The 24,434-nt window shown below is 37.6% G+C and overlaps 1 protein-coding gene across 10 annotated transcripts in view; it reads right to left on the bottom strand.

The window, feature by feature from the left end:
- RAD51B (RAD51 paralog B) overlaps window positions 1-24,434 on the bottom strand; it is a 479,852-nt gene that overhangs the window by 402,345 nt on the left and 53,073 nt on the right. For all 10 annotated transcript variants that reach the window (XR_010374377.1, XM_064460055.1, XM_064460053.1 and 7 more), the window contains 3 exons: window positions 20,705-20,841; window positions 15,103-15,222; window positions 13,945-14,128 (listed from right to left, as the gene is read on the bottom strand). Coding sequence is in view for 9 of the 10 variants with exons in the window: in XM_064460055.1 (XP_064316125.1) it covers window positions 13,945-14,128; window positions 15,103-15,222; window positions 20,705-20,841 (441 nt within the window). In the remaining variant the exon portion in view is untranslated. The remainder of the gene's footprint in view (window positions 1-13,944; window positions 14,129-15,102; window positions 15,223-20,704; window positions 20,842-24,434) is intronic.

The raw sequence follows: 24,434 nt of genomic DNA on the forward strand, positions 1-24,434 counted from the left end.
AGCAGAGGGGTTAGACATGATGATCTCCAGAAGTCCCTTCCAATCCCTACCATTCTGTGATTATTGCTATTCCATTATTCCTTCAGAAGGAACTGTAAAGCCAGCTTAAAAAACATTTAAAATAGCAGTGTTTAAGAGCAACTAGAGCACCTGAAGTAAAAATTAATATTAGAATAACCAAACAGAAGACAGATATTCTTTTAAATTAACCCCACTGCAGAACATTCCATTATCAGACAAACACAAGCAAACGACATTAAAGCAATTGAAATACAAGTCTAGTAACAGACCAGTCTACAAGTCTATAATAATGTCTGGTAATAGTTGGCTCTTGGCATGAAAATAACAAGTCTAAGGCTTTGGAAATTAATGGAAACAATTTGTTGGTATGAATTTCAACAGCCACTGTATTAAACAGGTAAGAGGTTTGACATATTAGTGGTCCTTTCAGAGGTCAATGACTAGACTGAATGCTAGCAGGACAGTCAAGTAGGCAAAACGTGTTTTTTTCCCCACCCCCTAGCACTGGGTACTATAAGATGGCAAACATTTCATTACATCCTATCAGAATAAATAATGTTATTCTAGGAGGCAGAGCCTTCTAAATATACACAAGTATTATTTTATCATTTCTAAATCTCATATGTAACAGATTTTATCTGGCACCAAAAATGGGAGAGAAAGCAGGTCTCTGGTGATTCTTGTGATTTACAAATTGCGGCCTTTGGAATTTGACAGTACTGCTATTAAAAAAAAACTCCCCTCCCCACCCAGGCACACACACACACACACAGAGTGGTACTGGACCACACAAATACTTCTACAAACTGCGCCTCCAAGTAACTAGTATGAAACTGTTTTGATTTAGCAATCATCTTAACCGTTATTCTCCAGTAACTGTTCAGTATCATGCACAAAGTAGTCTCGCGGTCTACAGGCATACTACTTTCTACCTCAATAGCTTTCTTTGCTGCAAACAATATTAATCATCATTCACATTTTCATGGAGGGAGTCAGAACAAAGAACCCCATACATACTACCCATAGACCAGTTCATCTCAAAACAGACCTCTCTAGGGGCCCTGTCTTCAGATCAAATCAGCAAATATAATTTGCACAAACTGTTCTTAAAAATAGAACTACAAAAATACATGGCTACAACAACCATGTGCAGAACTTCTAATGAGATTAAACAAACCACTATTACTTGAAACAACCACTGTGAGCAATGTAGCTCGAACAAAAGAAATAACAGGAAAAGTACCACAGGCCAAGTAAGTTAAATCAAGATCATAGACTTTCACCTAGAACTGAACTTACAGTCTTAGACAATTTAGTAAGCTCTCTGTAAAATTTCCTCTTACTAGTAGGCAAAAAACAGGAGCTGGATATAACTACATTCTACAGACTTGTAAAGCAGCAGCTGCAAAAACCTGGCTAATGGTTTAGCCATAGCATGCTGACAGATGGATATGAAACTATCAATAATGAAGGAATGCAAGCATGTTATGAACTGTACCAGCTAGTTTATGGATTGTTATACATTTCATTCTGAATTTTAGCATAGGAGGAAATACTGTGGTTTGAAAATCTACTATTCAGCATAGTTTCTGACCTCAGCTATAATTAATTAGGCATGGATATATTACAACTCCAAATACAGCATATTATGATGCATTTTAAAACCAGAACATGCAGGCTAAAACCAGAACACTGACCTAATGAGGCACAAAGGCCCTAAGCAATATAAGGATAGGCTGTACACAGCCAGGCATTTGCTCACCTTTAGTCAAAGTACAAGGCATCATAATAATGGTATGTAACAAAATCCTTCCTAGAGCTGTTAAAACTTTAAAGGATGTTCCAAGCACCTAACACACTTCTTTGCTTGTTCTGAGTAATAACCTGGTTAGCGTTTTTGCTCATACTTAACCTTTTTACTGAAGATGCACTTTTACATTCAAAACCTGTGCTGCTGCTAGAAACCACACATTCCTTCCCATCCTTTCTGCCTACATTAGTGCCTGTTCAGCTGCACAACAACTGCCCGCAACGTGTTTTTTTTTTTTCCTGGGTTGCTTTTCAGCTGTTCTACATCCTTGTTTGGGCTCATCAGCAAGACTGAACCAGTTGCAAACTCTATACTGGAATGAATTACAAGGCATATAGGAAGGAAAAAAGCACGTCATGTCCTCTTGTTGACGTTTAATCTCTGACATCAGTTGACCACCTCTCGACTTTGGACTACTCAAAGTTTTGGTAATGCAGGCTCTATTAACCTGCTATCCATGTGCCACTTGTGATTTGCACAGACAAATGATTCTGCTTGCAGCTTGTATCTGGCAGTCTTCTCTCCTAGGAACAACTTCAGAATGGGCTACAGTTCAGTGGATTTCCAGGCAGCAGCTTCACCACTTCACTAGTTTCTCTCTTTTGTGGCTTGCTTAAGCCAAATGAAAAAGGAGGCACAGCAGTAAGCATTGCTGCCAACCCCAAAACAGTATCCCTAGCCAGTAACAATCTCCTTTACTATTGTCAATCTGCTCCTTGAAGGTAAGACAGAGCAGGCTTCACAAACTGTTTCAACAGCATCTTGTCTGCTTCTAGTAGCTCCATTGTAGGGGCATCATAGAAGCAGAGTAGAGTATATCTGTTCCAATACAGTACTTTGTTCTATCATATGGTCTGTACCCAGGACTCCTCAGAAACTTTGTGCTCACTGCACAGGTGTGACTGTTTCTATTACGATGCCAGGAAGGGCCATGACATGAAGCTCTTCCATGCAACCAGAGAAAACTATACAAGCCCAACATAAAACCAGCTGCCTAAGGCTGGCATGCAAACCCACCAGGAAATCCTATGACAGTGCATATTCAGGAGATTCTTCACGTTAAAAATTTTCCCTGCATGCAATTTTTGACAAACAAACCTTGAATGTTTTATCAGTCCGTTCCTTTTCCAAACAAGCTCTTCACTATCTAGCTAGAAAATGATATGGAAAAGGACATATCACTAAAAACATGAGCAGCAGGCTCCTGTACTGTTCCTGAAGAACTGAGAGAATTTGCTAAAGACATAAGGGAACAGTTCTCTGATGTTGTTCCAAGCCTCTCTGGGCAGACCTGAGGTTTGTTAGAATAAGACATTGTTTAAGGCAATCACAGAAGATAACAGAAGGCAAAGGTCTGAATTAAAAAAAACTTCTTAGTATTTCACACCTAGCTTACCTGCATCTTCTCTCATGACTACTGGAAGAAAAAAAAAACTTAACATACATTTGGTGATGCACACATTGAAGACTGATAGAGAAACAGGCGCACAGCCCCACATCAAACTCCCAGTTATCCAGTTGTAGCTTGCTAGTATTGTTCATCGGCTTTGCAGATAAATAACTTTATTTGGTATTTCAAAGACCACCAACAGCTGAAGCCAGTTTGCTTAAACTAATGTTCTTGAGAAGTAACACACCCAGAGCACCAGTATGTGCCTGCAGCCTTAAGCAAGCCCTTTTCCCTAGGGGTGGCCTTTGTGAAGGTACAAAAAGAATCTAAGCAGTAAGCACTTTTAAAGCAATTTTCCTCTGCAAGAACTAAGGGTTTCAGTTGCATGAAAAAGAAGTGTTTAGTTAATGTATTAGAAGTGATTTTGCTAACCAGCACATCATGAAAAATATAATAACACAGTCTGCCAAGAATCCAGTCAAGACCTCAGGTATCATTGAATAGCAAAGCATACTCTGCCCCAGATCAAAATTATGAGATATGATAAATACAGAAGTAAAGTATGGAAAATACTGGAATCTAAAGGCAATGAAAGTTAGTTGTATTCTGGGTAATGCAGCTCATACAAATTGAAGCACCAAAAATGTTAAGGGGGGGGAGGGAAGATACTGTCTTACTGAAATTCAGATGCAGTCTCACCAACAAAAAAAAGCATCTCATTCATTCTTGTCTAATTAAAATTCTGCAGATGACTGCTCAGTCTTATTTAATGAAAACATCTAAATCTCATTTTGTTTACCTAGAATATTACGACAGAAGTACTATATTCTTAAATGAGATACAGCTATGTGTTTAACAAGAGGCAGCATGACAGTTTTGATGAGGCTACTGAAATAATGTAGATTCTCATTGGAACCCGTGTTTGGAATGAGTCTCCCTCAGTCTGACTATACTGAACTCCTGCCAAATGAATTAAAATGCTTCCCATTAAAACGATGGGTTTCCTTCCTTAAATAGAAAATTGGGGTGAATAAATGAACATAGTTGCAACTTCAATGAACAACAATACAAAACATACATGCTCTCAATAAAGAAGATGGAGTCCTCTTGTAGAAAAATCAGAATGAAGTTGCTCAGGAGACCCAATATTATAGCTCATAGATTCCAATTCCAAGCAAAAGAGAGGAGGAAAACCAGAGCAAAACCCATGACTCTTCTAATGTACAAGAGCCCCAACAATAGAAGAAAGTGCAGGCTGAGAAGCCTGTCCTGTAAACCTCCTGTAAAACTCCTATTTTCAAGGCAGCACGGGATCATCAACCATCTAGCTGCAATAGTTCGGTCTGGTTGTCTGTGATTACCATCCAACCATGTGTGCAAGAAGAAATTTTGCAGACTGAAAAAGGCAGGTTCTCTAGTTAACAGCAGGAAGCAGACCACATCATGAAGCTTCCAGATCAGACTTAATGAAAAAGCAGCCCCAGCATTGCACCCAGTTCCACACAAATGCAACGTTCTCACAAAGCAGTCCTGTAGACACAAAGAGGGAAGCGATACAATCATCTCTACTACTACCAGTTTCCAAGCAAATAAGATTTTATTTTTGATCTCTGGGCACATTTGAATTGTAACAGACATATACATTGCCCAATCTTAATTTCCTCTTATCCCCATCCCTTTACACTTCAGGGGGCTTGTACAATATGAATTAGGGGTAACAATTGCAGAGCAGGTCCTCTTTATTCCCAGGAGCCCTGAGGCTGAGTAATCATAAAGCAAACCAACTCCATAGAATCTGGAAATCAAACCACTAATTAGTCTATACTGAGCTCATACAGGTAAGATTTTTCCAACAGCATGCAATCTGGTCAGCTATTCTTTGTATTGCAATCCTCTCTAGAGACTAGAATCACTCTCAGTTACACATTATGCAAACGCAGAAATATTCCTAGAGACCCTACAGTTTAATCAAAATCCAAGGACAAGGAGGCACAAGAAAACATGCAAAAAGAATGGAATACTCAAAACATAAATATGCCTCTGCAGAATCACAGATTATTGGCCTAAAGGTTCAAGCAATTTTTTTAGAGTCAAAACAATGCATCTTGCCACACTCTAAACTCCCAATAGAAGGCATAAAAGCCCTTCAGTACAATTACTGTTGCTTTCCACAGCACATACAGAGTAACAACATGACAGGGCAGGAAAAAAAACCCAAACACAAATACTGTATTTTTATTTTATCAGTAGAACATCTTATATAGCTATGTTACTTAAACTAGAGAAACATAACCTAGATGACTCTGTTACAGAGTAGATGCAAAGTGAATCTGAAAATGACATATAGCAGTTACCAGTGTTTAATGGTCTCTTATTGAACAAAATGGTATAGTCTGGTTCTATACAATAGTTACACAAAGAATCTGTAATAGAAAGAATGATCATTTTCATTGCAAAAACAGGAAAGCAGGGAGAAGAGTGCAAGCACACTAGAATATAAGATTAGAATTCAAAACCATCTTGACATGTCAGGAAAAATAACATGTTAGAAGGAAGAGCAACTAGATAAGCAACAGAGTCAGCAGATACAGATCCAGGGTTTTAATTAATGGTAAGCAAATAACATCAAGCTGTTGCAAAGAAAGCAAACAGTCTATTACAATGCATAAACAAGAGGCTGTCCTGCAAGGCATGAGAAGAAATCCTCCATACCTCAACATTGGTAGAGATTCATCTCAAATACCATCCCAGTTTTGGGCGCCTCACTTTCAAGATGATATAAATCAGCTGAAGGAAACCCAGAGAAGTGTAATGAGAATGAGGGTTAGGAGACACAAGAAATTGCTCATTTAGTTTGGATAAAGGCTTTCAGAAATTCAAGTCAAGGCAGATGTCAGGGAAATTGTCTGCCCGCCTTTATAGCAAGCATTGTCCATGATCATACAGCAGATCAAAAACAAATTTGGTAATAAAATCTCATTCCTCTCAACTTCCTCTCCTATACATTAATACTGGTGCCTTTCTTCCACATAATTTCATATGTGTAATTGTGCAGAATGATAGCTTTTGGCAAAGTCACTTGCACTGTAAAATGGAAAAAAGCCATGGAGGGAATACTTTAAAAGAAAAAGAAAACTGAATTCTAGTATCATATGACTTTAAACTACCTCCTTTTCTATACTTCACCACCACATGAAAACAGGAAACATTGCTCTACCATTCCTCATTCCTTTTCCTCAGCGGTATTCAACATTTTATGAGCAGACAGTCCAAAAGGAACACTGTTGGGCCATAAACTGCAGAAACGTATATTCTCCAGACACATATGAAAAAAGTACACAGATGGCAGCAGTACTGTAGATAGTTATAATTACATTTTAACCAGTCATTTTAAACTAAAACAAAGTTGTGTCTTCTGAGGATAATTTTTAACAGCCACACGAGAAGACAAAACCATCTAACTTTGCCACTGTAATGACACTTAGCAGTTGGATTAACTCCCTTATATCAAAACTATTTTTGCTCAGTACTGTGGAGCAGAGGGATAACTGAAACACAAACAATCTGCCAACAAAAACTGGGCTTATGAATTTCTAGCTAGGGCAAAGAAAGAACTCTGGTCTGAGTCCCCTTTAACCATTTTCTTCTCCTAATTAAACAATAACACAAATTAAAATTATTCCAAACCACACTTCACAAACAGCAGTGTTCACATATATGTGAAATTTTGACACTTGTTTTTTAAGCAGGTTTTTGTAAGAAAACAAAAGCTAACACTAGAATATTTAATTAAAAAAACAACACCCAAAGCTATAGACTCTGCTCCGGGCACAAAAATACTGATAAGTATAACATGGGGGGAAATCTTAACATGAAATGCTTGTTTGTTTGTTTCACAAACTGTTACTTAAACCAATGAAGCACACTGAACAAGGTCAGGTACTCCTCTTTGCACCAAAAGAGAATATGTTTGAAACCAGAAGCTTTGATATAAGCTAGCACGAACACAGTTTTCTAATGCTGCTCAGTCCACCATTTAATGAGGACATGAACACCAGCTTGAATTTTGGTGCAAGGGGAGTCAAACATCTTGGAGAACAAGAATTGTTCTTTACTAGAAGAAAGTTAGTTTTGGAAACAATTTGTCTCCTAAACCAGGAAAATTAACTACTGTTTTCCACAGCTCAAAACAAAGTTAGGGCTATTCAATATTTCTTTAATTAATACATAATAATAAAAGTCTGCAAACTCTGTAATATCTACACATTATTCTAAATATTTATGCTTTTGTTGATGATGTTCACAATATGACTAGCATTAAGACACTAGTATCTTTTCATCCTATTGAGTTCATAGAAGGACAATTCAGCTTCTTCAAGAAGTTGGCAAATTATCTTAATAAAATTCTTCAGGGTCAGAAACACTGTTCTGACGCTTCTAAGCAAACAGTCACAAATTGTTTTAACTTTCATGATGATCCTTAGAGAAATATACAGACTTCAGCAAAAAAAAACCAAAAACAAAAACACCAAAGCTACCCATGTGGAAGTTAAAAAAAGGAAGGGGTAGGGGAAGGAGTGGAGAGAGAGAAACAAAACAAGTAGCAGCCCCACACTGAAAGGAGAATTACATTCCTGGGTAAACCTCAACCTTTTACAGCAAGCAGATGGCCAGGAGTTCAGTGTAATTATGTAGAAATATAGAGATCCTTCTACTAGCAGTTGGGAAGGGTACTGAAGTTCACATACATACACAAATACAAAATATGCTTGAAACTTGAGTGACAAGACACTTTATAAAAATATCAGCAGCTCAACAGAAAAGGACCCACACTTTCCACTGAATTCTCACCACTAGCAACTGTTTGAACCACATCTGGCATAAATATGGCTAGTAAAATTCTGGTAATTCAGTTCCAAAATGTTTTCTTCTGATAAGGTTAGCTCTTCATTAAAGAAACACATGTTATGATGTGGTATAACATGTAAGATACTTCTCTTTTTAGAAAACTTCAAAATGGCACCCATTCTCTAAGTTTTAGAAGTGTAGAAAATTTTTTCTTATTCTAGGTTTAAATAACTTGCAAAGATAATTCAAATACTGTTTCTGTAACACTGGTATTAAAAATACTTTTTAATAAAGTATTAAAAAAAGTATAAAAACAATGTTTGCATTTCAGCAGCTTACAGTCCAGATACAGACAAATTCACCTGGAAGTCTAATGCATCTCCATGGTTTTAGAAAAGTCAGCATAGTGTCATTACATACTGTAACAACAAATCAACTACCCTTTCTTTTCCAAACTTTCTACATACTTATTACCAATTCAAAGGGAACTAGCATTTAAACAACTTTTCTTCAGAAACCTTCCATTCTGGAATTTGTTTAGCTCTCCATAAACTAATATTTTCCAATATGAGAACAGCAATAGCAAAGGTGCAGAAGAGCTGACAAGCAACTATCTATGTGGAAACAGAATAAAACAGGATAAGGCCAAATGGAAATACTTGCTCGCAAAGAAAGAGAAAGTTAACACTTTGAATAGTCTCTCTGCCAACAGAAGCACTTCAATCTTGAGATACTTTACTGCAGGAGGCTAGGATGATACAATTAAACACACTTAACCAAAGGCAGCAGGAAAGAGACTGCAGATATCAAGTAATCTGTGCCTATAAGTTGGTTTTGAGAAGAAAAAAAACTTCCACAACCTAAAAACAAATATACATTTAGCTAAACATTTGGCATTGCAAAGCAATGAAAGTCTTGCATATAACATTTACAGAGCAGAATGCATGAGTGTGAAGCATTGAAACGAAAAATGTGAGAACTAGGAGTGCGAAAAGAGAATTGACTATGACAGTTTTAATTGCTGTCATATTATCAATACTGATAAGGTGAACTTTTGGTTTGTAAATGGAGCATGAGGCATCTAAAGGGGAAAACATATTACCCGTGGAAATTATGGGCTTCTTGACTACTGTTAACTTATTTAGCATAGCAAATAAAAGCATTATAGAATAGTTACATAAGGTTTATATTTCATTTGCACTAAATATCACAGGTAAGAGAAGAAAGTCTCTAAGCTGTTTCATATTCTCAGAAAGAATTTTAAAATATATATATACTTTTATACATTTGCTGGTAGTAATGATAAACATGCTGATCATAAAAAACAAAGGTTCACTTGACAGATCTAAGAACACAACCCAGGCAAAAGTATAAAGGACAGTCAGCGTTGTAATTTGATTAGCCTTGAGAATTTACAAAGCAAGGTTCATCTTCAGTCTCAATCTGACATTTAGAAGAATGCTTAAAGCAGTTTGGTTTTGCAACTGCCACTTTTAGAGTGCTCTTCCATGGAGATGTCTAGACAGCTTCACACGTTTTCTCAAGTGCTAACAAAGACTGGGTTTTTATAAGCTAAAGTTAAACCTCAAAAACAATTCTAGTCATACTGGCTTTTAGTTTTAGCTCTTCTCTGAAATGGAGACATCATTTGTCTCTCAACCAGGGTAAACACTAAACTACTTTTACTGAATATCACTTACTAATAATAAATAGCTTCCTATGAATATGGAGGAAGAAGAAAGAAAATCCAAAGTGTATTTTGTTTTCTGGTTTTTTTTTAAGAAGGCTACTGATATCAGGAAACTAGACAGGAAACATACAGGACTGATTGCTGCTGCTTAAATATGTAATCTGGTAGACAGGATTGACACACATTGTAACAGATCCAAAAAGCTCTCAAGTACAGCATGCTCTAAAACAGATAAATGTAATGTAAACTTTTCATACATCTTTATATATTCACTGGATTTCAAAAATAAAGGGCTTTTTGTTTCATTTGTAGCTAAACTGACCTTCTCAACCTCTAGCAATCACTTTTGATCTGAGTGGCTAGTTTCAACTTAAACCTGGCAGAAAAAAGCAGGTTTTGGTCACAGCTGTGTGCAGGGAAGGGGAAAAAGGGACCATGCTACATAGTGCCCCATGGAGGGAAAAGCTTCAATGACTGTTCACTCGTCAGCGTAGCTACCAGGTGGCCTGTCAATAGACCAGAAGTGATCCAAACATTGTGCTGCCTCTTGCCCTGGCATCATTTAAAGCACCTAGGGTGGAACCAGGATTACTGCTAAATTAGGTGGAAGAAGGGATCATAAAAAGAAAATAAGGCATCATATTTCACTTTGAGAAACAACTTATATTTTACTAACATCCATCCACAGGGGAAAAAAAAGCAGCTTTGTGTTTCTTTGTACTTAGCAAATGAAAAAAATTAAAAACCATTAAGTCAAGCATAAATTTACAATCACACAACACTTTCACTTGCTTCATTCAGTGGCTAAGATGGTGCCATTAAATGAATAGGTTTAATATTTTCTCTCATCTCAAAAGATGGATTAAGGTTTCATTTACTACACATTATTTAAATTTTACACTGATGGCAAGTGTCACTTTCCAATGAGCATCTTACACATTGTTCATGGACACAGTATGAGTGCTTTCTAAACAGTAATGAAACAAACTGAAAACGGAAGTGCAGAGAGGTTACTGAAGAACAACAATCAGTTTTGAGGCAGTTAAGGTCAGCTTTTTTCCCCCCTAATACTGCATACTATATAGGGCTACTTCGGTTTGAAACAGCTCCTGCTGAGTTCAGTAAAAGCTATGAATGCTAGTCACTTTTGCACATCAGACTTGATACCCTGACACCACAAACACACACTTATCAACAGCTAGAGAGCTTATAATGCTAATGCCAATAGAAAGAGCTGCATTAAATTCATTCGAACTCTGGTATAATACGGTAGCACAGGGTTTCCCCAAATTTAATCCTATTTGAACCCATTTCCTTTTTAGGAGGGGGGGGGGGGGGGAAGCCCATTAAAAAATACTCAGTGACAAGAAGCTATTTATGTTTAGTAATGCATTCCAATGATTAATTAGTCCAGTAAGAAAACACCCCTCATTTGAAGTCTGAACTTGCTTAATTCAGCTTCCAACCACAAAACTGTGGTATACCTTTGTCAGCTGAAGAGAAGGTTGCTTTTATCAAATACCTCTTCCTCAAGTAGGTACATATTGACTAATGAAGAAACCCTTAACATTTCCTTAGCTAAGCTAAACAAAGTAAGGTGCTTACGAAGACTGCTCTCCCTGCCAGTCATTTTCAAGGCTATTCTCTGGAAGCTGATTTTTCACCATCATCCCTGGACTGTTAACACCAGATATAGTGCTCCAGTAAGAGTAATAGCTAAATAGATAATACACAACCTCCTTATTTCCAGTTCCCTTGATCAAGTACTCAAAGTTTTTCAACAGACCTGTTAGCTACAGCCAAAAGGACCGACTTCAACTCCTATCAGTAATCAACTCCAAATCTTTTTCAGAGTCCTCTCTAATTGTTGCCCAACTCAGTATTTAGCTGTATTGATTCTGCCATGAAATACGTTACATACTGTTTCATGTGTCCAATCTATTAGTGCTCTAAATAATTTTGCAACCTTATTAATGTTCTTTTAGTCCCAAATTTATATTTATTATTTTCTAGGTAAGTAAAAACATCTGAAATAATTCCAATGCAGTTATTTACAATGAGAACCTTGGGTACTCTATAACCTCAGGTAGTAGTTGTACGCAATGTATGCAACAGCAGACTTATCTCTAGTATGCAGCAATGCTTGCAGATGCATAACACGCTCTGCTGTTGCATTTCTGCATGTTACCCATACACAGCCCTGCCTAGGGATCTGTGTTTGCAAGAACCCAAATCTCTAGTCAAGGCCCTTCTAGAATTCTTAATAAGAGTTACTACACTTTATTTTGTAACATAAAATTTAACAAATCTTAAAAATACCCCAGAACCAACCCACAAGCAAAGTGTGTTAAAGATGGCAATAAATGAAAATACAGTTGGATTCACAGTATATAAACTGATAAGCCTAAACAATAGGTGCTTTAAAAATATACAAGCTTTCAATCTGTGTATTTACATATAATTGCACGGATCTTTAAAGATTTTATTTAAAAGATAAGACATCTCATGGACCAATTAAAAAAGACAGAGCTGTCACCAGAGCCCAAGTTCCTGCCCAAAATTCCAGACCTCCTTACCAAAGTGTTCACAGTGAAAAACAAGGACAGACCAGCACACCAGGTATCACAAATGCCTCAAAGCAAACACATTAGCTTTACTGTAATGGAAACCTCTAAACATTCAAGCTTTATTTTATTTCATGTAGTATGAAATAGGATCACAATCTTAGGCTACTTCATGTTGTCCAACTCTTAAGACTTTTGTGAATATCAACACTGTCTCTCTGACTGTAAGCAGGGCAGTAGCCTGAACTGTCAGAGGCTCCATTCCAGCTCAGCTTCACCTTTTTAATGAATCATAGAATCATAAAGGTTGGAAAAGACCTCTAAAATCATCAAGTCCAACCGTCAACCCAACACCACCATTCCTCCTAAACCATGTCCCAGAGTGCAGTTTCTGTAAGAGCTTGAGTGAAAAATGCCTTATTTCCAGGAGCTTTATGACCTTTGCTCATTTCAGTTGCCTACACTTTGAAAGGTGGAGACAGGAGCAGGTGGTGTCTAAAGGAGAAGAAAATAGAGAAAAATAGTATCTTCCCATAAAACTTCTTCCCTTTCTCAAAGGGCTGCATAATATTTTTCCCAAAATATGAGAGTGTATATACTTAGACATAATGCTTTCCTGGCTTTTTAAAGCACTGTAAACATTATTGGGTACACTAACTAGGACGCTATCTTTAGTACCTTCACTTTAAAGGCACTTACACAGGGTTTAATCTTCTCCATCAAAAGTCCTTAGAAATTACATGGCAGAAGGAAATCCATTTGTCTTAAGTCAGCCAGTTCCATAGCTCTGATGTGTATGTTTCTGGTATGACAGTTGCTGTGACCTCAGCAGGAGCATCAGAGGGAAAAGGCCTCACCAGTCTTACTCAAGCTCTTGCCACAGTTTCTCTTGTATACTGCACTGACAAGTACATTACCCATACTAGGAAATAATTCCAAGAGTTGAGTCTCAGTGAGATCTTTTGAGTTTATATGATCTTCCGTGGATCATATACTGAAGCAACACACACACACACACACTCTGATACATCTTACATCTTCTAAACCACTTTTCAATCATTTCCATGCAGTCCCTGCACTGGTGTCCATGATTTCTTTTGTATTTTATGGGCAAGTCCACAGACAAGGATTTGCTGAGCTGTTACCTTTCTTTCTGCATTATTCAGCAAACAGTATCAGTCACAAAAGAAATTTTTGCTGCTGCAGTGCATAAGACCTTTTGAGATTCTATAAACTTCAGTAGAAGGGACAGGTAGAAAAAGATCTTCACCTAGTCAGAGTATGCACTAGTTAGAGTAAGCACTGCATTAGAAGAGAACCAACAGAGTAAGCAATATTTAATGGCAGCAAAATAAAATATGAGATTTAAGGAAAAAAATACAAAGCACTGAAACAGACCTGGAGAATCTTGTAAACCCTTATCTGAAGTCCTAAATAAAATTTTAAAAAAGACCAAGCAGAACTGTTACTGTTCCCCCAGTCCCCCACTATTTTCCAGCTGATACCTTGAAGATTCCTGCTAGAAGCTTTTTCTGGTTTTCATCTTCCTGTCATTTTCATTCTTCTCAGATTATTACTTGATACTGTAAGGCAAAAACTTAAGGAAGGAGGAAGAACTTACTGGTATTGAGAACTCCTCTGCCAAATACTTCAACACTGATGCTCCTCTAGCCAAAAAGTTACTTCTCTCTGCCAGGTTGCCTTGGAGTTTTGTGTCAAACTCCTTTCTGACAACTGAAGCAACAGAGTCAATTATTATGAGTTTTACTTTCTTTGAAATAATTTCTTCTTCCAAAGACATAATCCTAAAGAAAAAAAAAAAAAACAAACCCAGTCACTGGTAACATTATTTACATAATAGAACCATTTTTAACATCAATGTATTTAAACAGTTTGGAAAGGAATCTGAAGCTCCAGTGGACCACATAACCCAAGGCAGGACCCCTCCAAAAGAGAGGTTTGGAAGAACCTCTAGTTAGCAACAGTATGCTGTACAACTCCTCAACGGCAGACAGCAAGTTAAGTGCAAATTGAAACTGTGCCTTTTTGCTCACAGTAGCAGCATCCTATTGCCAACACCAGCATCTTTGGTGTCTGTATATGCAGAAGGTCAAATTCATTTCCATATACCTCCAATAACAGTATGCCAAACTAATCCATTGATAATATGCTACTAGCTGTTCTCTGATAAAGCTACACTAGAAGAAGAAATTATTCTTAGAGTAATTCTCCCTCTAACATAAAATACACAAGATGGTGCTAAAATATAAAAATTCATTTTCAGTGCAAAACGTGTTCACAAATTAACATAAGGTAACAACATGACAATACAACACTGCCAACAGCAGCATTCAGGCTGACAACAGTGAAACAATTCCTCCCTTCCACTGCTGGAGGGGTCCCAGTCTTCCTGGAAGCAAATTATGCTTTGGAGGAGCAAACTCCTATTTCATGGAAAATGTAACTCTTACACTATGGTCTCTCCACAATACCACACAAGGTAATATCTGTCATATGAACACTCTCCTTAAAAAGCTTACAGGGATCAGATCATATAGAAATTTTCTATCAGAAATTAGAAAACATCAAGAGGATTAGTCACGTGCAATGCCAATCCTTCTGTACCAATTTTACCTTGTTGGAGACAATGCTGTTATCAACATGAAAAGGCCTCAAATAAATTAATTACTCTTCATAAAACTTTGATATAAAACAAATATCGTAATGGACAATTCAGTCAAAATGGTCTTTTTTAAAAAAAACTCTGGAAAAAGAATACCTCTTCAATACACTGCCACAGGTCAGCTCTCGGTATAGGTGAATACTACAAGTCATGCAGAACAGCTTTTCATCTGAGTCAAAATAAGTAGGGAATCTGTTTCCTGCTATCTCAATCAACCTACCACAAAAAAAACAGAAGCATAACACTGAAAAATTAATAATGTGAGATAATAAGGCATCAAGTAGTCACAAAGTAATCAAAGCAAACCTCTGAATGATAAGCAGATACCAAGTAATACTGAAGATCTTTTTGAAAGGAGAAGCATACTTTAGCAGTCACACTGAAATACTGGGAGTAGAACAGTTAGGTTCTCTTCCCAGTGATGCTAGTGTCAGTAGTACAACAGGGAAGGACATAATGTTTGTGTAAGCAAAGAAACAGCATATCTCCTGTAGAGGGAAACTGCAAAGTTTATAGTTACTGAATGCAAAATTTTGTACAAGAGGTTCCACTCTATGGCCAAGCATTCTCCTATTTTAATTATTATATCTAAATATTATTTTCATTTAAACAAGTCTACTCTATAACTCAAACCATCTTCCCTTCCACTTTTATCTTGCAGCGAAATCGTAAGTGGAGACTGTGTCACCAGAAATTTAACAAGCTGATAACAAACAGAAGATCCATTACAGGATCCAGGCAACATGGAAGCAGGACTGCAAAGAACAGAGCCCAGTTCGACTGCAAGTACTTACACGAACAGTACATGTATGGAGAGTATGCCTGCCAAAGCAAAGATCTTTTCACAGATGATGTCTCCTTAAAAGTAAGAACAAGGTAATCTGAAACAACTTCTGTTATGCCAGTTACCTCTTTGCAAAAAGGGCTCATACAATCTTAAGAAGACATACTTTTTAGAATGTAGAATAAAAAAAAAAATTCAGCATTGTGTCATAAAGCGACTGAGGCTCCAGCTGCCAGGCAGCTGCAACAGAACATCCATCCATTCAGACAGCAGAGGTACAACTGGCATGGCTTGTTGTAATGAAATGACTAACCAGTTTAAGTGGCTGCTTCATTGACAGAACTGAATGTGGGATTCCATGATTAAATGTTCTCCATTACCTATCAGCAAATTCATGACCCTTCAAAACCTTGAATTATAATTGTGAAGCATACCACTGTTTATTATCAGAGTAGACTAAGGAAGCATATCAGATAACTGCTGATAACACCAAAAGAAGTCAGAGGAAGTTGGATATTTGTTATTTGTTATCAAAGTACTTTTATATCCAAAACTACGCTTTGAAAAAACCTCTCGCACAGATGTAAAACTAAACATTTTACTGATCAGAGGCCAACATTTTCGGTTAAATGAGATTTTATACATAAAATCATCGAGGACACTAAATAGTATACATTTTTAGAAATGCTGACTGCCTGTAAACTCTTCAGAAGTCAGTTGAAAGAAGTTCCACCCCTCTGAACACAAGGCAATTTTATGTAGGTACTTAAATAGATGATCTAATAATTTAATTTAGAAACTCATCGTTTCTACAATGAAGATTTTATTTTTTAACAGAAAATAATTGCTTGTATTTTAAGCAGACATATCTCACTGCTTATAGCTTGAGAAGAGTGGCATCTAGTGGATGATACACGTGGGCACAACTTAGCAGTTATCTTGATGCTTTTTATTTAGGCCCCTTTCACTAAAACCCAAAAACACTACAACTACTTTAGAAAAATTCTTTTTATTTGGTTTAAAAGTAGAAACACTAAGCTTGAATGTTAATATACCTATCCCTTAGCAAGCAATTTCATTACAATAGCCTGAATCTCATTCATAGGATACATTACTTATTACATCTAAATAGTCCTGCAGAACTTCCAGGGGCAGAATATTGACTTTGCATTTGCAAAATTAATCATGCAGACCATGATTAATGCAGTGATCTGTCATTCAATGGTCTGCATGAAATGAGATTTCAGTACACTTCCTAGTGGGCATGCACATGACAAAGAATATTATTTAACAGACTGACTTAAAATGACATGCCAAACTCTTGCTGAGATCGCAGTACTATTCACAGAGCTCCATGCAGGTTCAAAGTTGTTTAAGATCTAAATCCTGTTTGTCACAATGAGACCAAAAACTGCACAGAACATGATCTCTGCAACCAGGGCGGATGCCCATGGGGTGGGAAATCCCTCTTTGTTCTCAGCTTTGATTCACAGAAATTTGTATCCCATGTTTTTTCACAAGCAGTAATTATGGCAAACCAAACCAAACGCAAACCAAATAAATTATTTTCAGACTTTCTAAATAAGCCTGGTACGTTTTCAGTTAATAGCTGGCTAGAGTTGAATTGAATGGATACAAAACTGATGACAACTGTTTTGATTTCCAGACTTACTATGGACATTACCTCTACCTGTCCTGGTGTTCATGTTCAGGCAAAGCTGAAGGACAGACACCATCCACTCTGTTATGGCTTTCTTTTACATGAGAGAAAAATATATAAATTACAGAAAACAGTGGCATATCTTAGAAGACCAGCCTCAATTCTGATCACTCTTCTCAGTATTGCTATTAGATTGAACTAAACTGTCATGTTAGAGAGTAATAGGACTATGAAAGTTTGTGGAAGTGAAAAGCTCCCTGCCCTGAAGTAACACCTGCCAGGCAGAATGACAAAAGACAAGTGCCTTTTAGAGAAATAAAATTAACCAGCTTTATGCAGTATCTTTCTAGAAGCAGCACAGCATCACAGCCAGTATGACAGTTACAACTTAGCAATTCTAAGGCCTGAAAAGCAGAAGGGATACACTCTTCCCAGGCTTTCTGTAGAGACTTTTGAGTTTTAAATAAAAATAGTGCCAGCCCAATTTCTCCATTAATCCCTTTAAAATAAGTTGCTATTAAATGAATAATTGCCCTCTTATCTGAAGTGCTTAGAACAACAAAAAAAAATCTCTTCTACTTGCCATCTATTAATAACACAGGATTATAGAATCATAAGAAAATTCAGGTTAGAAAGAGAACTCAGGAGAGATCTCCAAGTCAACATCCTGTTCAAAGTACTGCCAGCTATGAAGTCAGAAAAAGTTACTTGAGGCTTTATCTAGTCGTATTTTGGAAGGCTCCAAGAATGGAGGCACCACAACCTCTCTGGGCAACTATTTCCTACTCCTGACTGTCCTTACGGTTAAAAAGCTTCTCCAGATACCAGTACAGAAATGGGTTTCAGTGTATGCCTGCTGTCTCCCTGCTATGCACCACTGTGCCATCATCTTGATAGCGTTTTCATTGGTAGAGGAAGGCTACTGTTAGATCCCCCAAAGGCCTTCTCTCCTCTAGACTGAGCAAGCCCTCAGTCTCTCCATAAAGGGCAAGTGCTCCAGCCTCCAACCATCTCAGTAGTCCCCTGCTGAACTCCCTGCAGTTTGTCATGTCTTTCTAACACCAAGAGCCCAAAACTAGACACAGGATCTAGATGTAGTCTAACAGGTACCAAGTAGAAGGGGATAATCACTTCCCTCACTCTGCCGGTGCTGCTCCTTAGAGGTTGCAACACAGAAAAGTACAATTTCATCTTGTCTGCTGAAACTGTGTTTAGCTATCATTTCCAACTGTGCAATACTAAATACAACTTAATAAATTAATATTCTCATCTGTCATGGTTTTAGCTGGGATAGAGTTAATTTTCTTCACTGCAGCTGGCACAGTGCTGTGCTTTGGACTTCGTATGAAAATAATGTTGATAATGCACCGATGTTTTGGTTGTTGCTGGGCAGCGCTTGTGCTAGTCAAGGGCTTTTCCAGCTTCCCAGGCTCTGCTGGGTGCACAAGATGCCGGGAAGGGAGGGGGCACAGCTAAGACAGCTGATTCAAACTGGCCAAAGGGATATTTCATACCATGTAACATCACGCCCAGTATGTTAACTGGGAAGAGCTGGCCGAGGGAGGGGAGGGGGGGTAGCAATCGCGGCTTGGGTGCTGGCAGCGTCGGTCAGCAGGTGGTAAGCAGTTGTATCGTTTGTGGTTTTGGTTTTTTCCTTTTGCCCTTTTCCTTTTTATTGTATTATCATTACTGTTGTTGTTATCATAATGAATATTATCATTATTATTTTAGTTATTAAACTGTTCTTATCTCAACCCACAAGGTTGTTTTTTTGTGCTTTTGCTCTTCCGATTCTCTCCCCCATCCCACATAGGTGGGGGGAGTGAGCAAGCGGCTGCATGGTGTTTAGTTCCCAACTGGGGCTGAACCATGACATCATCCTTAGTAATAATGTTATTTTTACCACGTTTCCTTTCTACATCCTACTCTATTTTCAGCAGTTTCATTTTCACGTTCACCTGTTTTCCTTTTCTTTAGCATTCACTTCTGAGCAGCAAGTCTTAACTAACCCATTAGGTTCTACTCTTTTTTAATATATACATTTCAGGGACCTGAAATAAAATTAAGTGGTATGTAAGAAGGGAACACCATACTTTGCAGAGCCATTGCTTGAAGCTTTTTTTCTTTGATATATTACACTTTTGGTTTAAAGTAATTCCAACTTTTGTGAAATTAACTTGACTAAAAGAGGGCTAGAAATCCCACCTTCTCATCCATGATAGCTTTAAATGATTAAACAATGCAAATGTATTTGCTTTGATACACCAGATTCAGGCCACGACTATAACTACTAAGTCATCTGAAATATAAAAGTTATTTCAATGAACCTTTGTCTGCCCATTTGTCTACACAAACAAGGATGAGACTATTGGACTTCTTGTCCTCTGCCAGACCCTTAAAAACTTTTGCACTCACTAATTCCAAACAACAGTGATAAAGGAATAGAAATCTCAAACATCAAATCCTCATGGTTTAGAAAAGTTGGTAGCTAAGTAAATTAGAACTACCTTTAATGAAATACTGCAAAATTATTTCAAAAGTTGATCAATCAGTTAACATGGCAAGAACGGTAACAACACATGCATACACCTGTAACTCTCAAGCAGATACAGCGTATCTGCTCAGTCTCCTGTCCATTGAGCAGTTAGAAAATATTGTAAATACATAACTGAGCAGTTTCAGTCGCAGGGCAAAGCAGGAAATATTAGAAGAACCAGATACGTTATAGAGGTAAGGGAATATAGTACTGCATGGCCACGAAGGATATAGAAGAGATGAGAGATTACTGCAGGAGGAAATCAGGAGTGCAGAAGAAGGCCAGGGGCCCCTACGCAGCAGAAACAGGACAGAAATCTGAAGGAAAACTGGCTATGTCGGTGCTGCTATTCTCAGAAAAACCTCAATTTCCTTTGTACTCAAAATGCTGGGCCTTTTCATCCTGAAAACCTTCCTGCTAACTCCACAAACTAAACTGCGAAGAAAGATTTCAGGTACAGGACTGTTAAGACCATTTATAAATTAGAGAGCACACCATTCACCTCACCACAAAACTGGAATCAGCAACATCACACAAATTAGGAAGCTGAGGATTTCATCATCTACGGAATAACTGCATATATCAGATGAATGTTTAGTAACTGCTATAGGTATTTACTTTATAAATGCTTAATTATTGCTCAGAAAATAGTTGAAGTCTCCAAGATGAAAGGTGCTAAAGAAGCCGCAAGTGTGTACCTTAGAATTTTGCATCTTACCTTTCAGCACTAAATGCAGACTCTGTGTCAATGTATATAACAGCTCCATCTAGTCCTCCCATGCTTACGGGCAGTGTAGCCAGAACACTCAGCATAATACAAAATTGAGTTTTGCCACAACCTGGTGGGCTAGTTATCTGGAAGAAAAAAAGATTAGCAACATAAACAAGAGATGCCACATTAATTTCACCTTAATTCTACTTTTAAGACCCATCAGCCAGAACGCCTCAAATTCTCATCTTCCCATTACCAAAGGAGGAGACAGCCACAAAAAGATAGAATGCAGCCCACAAAGAGCAACTTGCAGTTATTCTTGGATCTGTGCCTTGCAGTCAAGCGCATCCACTGAAGAACAAACAGCTCTTCTTCAGACACAGCATTATGCTTGTAGTTTATTTCTTTGACATCCTTTATTACTTCTCCTATTTGAGGTCCCCTACTCTCCCCCTCCTCGTACAAGATCCTCCCTAGAGCCACACCTAGTTCTCTTCCATCTCCTCTGTGCTACCTTCTAAAACAGAGCAGGATTAGAAGATTCACAGTTGACATTCACATGACATCAACAGCCTTTAGAGCTGAAAACAAAGTCCAGAGCTAATGAGTTCACATACGTAAATGACTGCTTATGAACCTTGGTTACAACCAGGTCTCCCTTGGAAATCACAAGGATAATCGCCTATATCCTGTAAAGACTGAATGTTCAGTATGAACCACATGTATACATAAGACAGATTTTATCTGCCCCAGAGACTACACTCCGCTATGCAGCATTTGTTTTGTCATTGGTGTTAACTCCCCATTACCATAATTCAACATGAACACCACTTAATGATCCAGACCAACTTGCCAGTTTTAAGCTTTCACCTGTGCTTACTGCGGTTAAGCAGTATTCTAAAAGAGCACACTCAACTTGTGCGAAATGATTCTAGTATGATTTTGATCCAAGAGAAAAACCACAAGGATCAAAAGAATACCTTGTTTGATGAGATCCCCGGTTTCTGAGAGCAAGATTTTTTTACTAGAGATGGCAGTATGCTGTTCTTTATCCACTGCAGATCTTGCAGAAATTGTAAATGAATGCTGGGCTCTGTGTTCAGATAATCCTATGTTCATTACGACTACAGTGGGTCTTTAAATACAATATCACATTGTCACCACTTCTGGGAAGGGAAATTATGACATCTTAAATACTAAGCGGGCTGAAAAACCACAAATACAAAATTGAAGTGACTTTAGGCACTAAAATCAGAGAGTGGTTGGTTCATTCTGATGCTAGTAGGGACTAAGTAACAATGCAAGATAGAAGTGAGCCTCTCCAGGAAAGTTACACTGCAAAATGAAGCATACCTCCCCAAAACACCTAGTACTGCCAAAACAAAGGCTTAATTACAGAGCTGTTGTTTTCAGTTAAAAAAGAAACTTTACAACAGACACTCAAAACCAAACTGATTTTTGAACCTAAATGCACAATAGTTTGTTTTTAAGTACAAACACCCTTTCACCACAAGATACTACAGTGTTGCTATGGTTTTGTTTTAAGCAGCAGCAGCGTGACTTGAAGCACGGAAAATTTACAGGGAAACACTGAGGACTGCGTTAGCTAGTTACACATTAGCTACTGTTAACAATTGGTTAAAAACCGTTTAATTACTTCTGTTGTTAAACAAGGCCTGAAAACCAAGCCCTATCAGTCATTCTACTTGAAGCTCAAATGCAAGAGAAGTATTAGATTATTTTTGCTTAGAAGCAAACACTGCATTTAGTGAATTACAGATCAGGAATCAGTCATGGTTATGCAATTATCTGTCCTGTATCCAGTGTACTTGAATGACAAAATATAATATCAACAATAGCTGCCACATTTTAATATGAACCCAAAGTATATACAAAAATTGCAGAGGCGATACAAATTCCTTAGACTATGATAGCCCAGGAATCTCACTACCTGTTTCTAGTTAAATGAATGAGGGGAGGGCATCAATCCAGTTGTTAAATCAAAAATGTTTGGACAACTGTGAGGAGACCTCATAGAAATGTTTGTAGTTTCCTTGCCTGGGAGGTGCATCGGAATCAACATTTATTTCGGTGGCAGATGTAGGAGCTAATTCAGGAGAGATGCTGTAAATATGTCTGAGAAGATGAGCATCATATCAGAGAAAGACAGGGAATCTTACAAGGAAGCAAGCCAATAGAGCAAGAGAGAATTTTTATTCCCAAAGACAACAATACTTCATCTTTTATCAGCATTCCTTTAAAGGGCATTAAAATGGGATTTTAAATCCACAATGACCAACTTTCAAGAACAACCACATTTTATTGTGGTTGTCATTGTTTCAGCAAGTGGTTTGAACAACACAATCTTAGTTTAAAAAACCTGAAATTCCTCTAATATAATTTTAATCAAATGTTTGAAAAAAGTTTGCTTAGTTTGTTTCACTCTAAATTTGCTCTGAAAAAAAAAAAAAGAAATCATGTCCACCCAGATAGAAATGTGAAGACTACAATAGTTTTTATTTTATCTCTGCCTAATAAAATCTACTTTTATTTTTCAATATGCTATATATTATTTTCTCTGGCACATCTGTAGGGTTTGGATGAAGCCACAAGGAGCTAATCCTTCTTCACCTACCAGGGGATTAAACTCTTCAATATTGACAAAGTCATTACTTTAATTTTTCCTCAGAGGATTTGGCCAAAAATTCTGACATCTGACCTCAAAATTTCAGCTATGATTCAATTTCCAACTTAAAACCTAATAGTGGTTTGGGAAAAAATGGTTCAAGACAATGTAATACAAATCAAATCCCTCTGGCACTCAAAAAAGCAGCCAGCTTTGGCTGTAGGAGATACCGCCACAAGTCTTAACCCTGTGGCTCATGTACTCAAATTCCAAGCTTCCAACCAACCTCACTGCTGGGTAAAGTAACAGGAAGACAACAATTTAGCCACAGCAGCCAGGAAGTAAATGCTGCACACAATATATTCTTGAAGAGAACTTCTCTCAGAATATCGGCCTAATAACAAAAATATCAAAGGGCAATCTGCTGGTCAGCTATGCTCCAATAAGTTGCAAATGAGCAAATTAAAATTATTCAATTCCAAAATCACTTGAATCCAGATGATCAAGACCTGAAAGTGTTCATAAGCTGCAGTACAGCATCAAAGGAGCAGCAGACACTTGATAGCTTTCTACTAAAATTTCATCTAACAGCTGTGCTGAAGATCACTTGCAGCGCTGCTAACCTTTGAAACTACTTCAGATTTCATAACTCTTGCAAAAATGCTTTTAAAAATCTCTGGAACCAGGCTTCAAATGAGAAACTCAGCTTCTCCACAGTTAATTGTTCTCTGACTTTATGTTTGCTGAGAAACCCCTCATACGTACCATAACTGCTTTCTTCGTTTAGTACCTAAAAGGCAAATAGAAAGCAATACACATTTTTTAAAGAGACCTCTAATCTCTTAGGTTAGTCATCTAATTTCTGGAGTCTACCTAGTTCTGTCTATAATATTTCTGATTAAATAGTTATTATGCATCAGTATTGTCAATCCGGCATAAGAGTGTAACCAAGATCAAGCTACTGGTGGAAAGATGCGGTGCTTGCAGTTCTGGTCTCATCCACTAGATGTCTTGTTCAGACTTCCAACACCTCAGTCATTTAGAGAGATCACCTATTGAAGGTAACTGCACTAGGCAGGTCTCTATTTTTAACCAAAATATGTTAGGATA

The sequence above is a fragment of the Phalacrocorax carbo genome, chromosome 9 (genome assembly GCF_963921805.1).
Source record: "Phalacrocorax carbo chromosome 9, bPhaCar2.1, whole genome shotgun sequence".
Taxonomy (NCBI): Eukaryota; Metazoa; Chordata; class Aves; order Suliformes; family Phalacrocoracidae; genus Phalacrocorax; species Phalacrocorax carbo.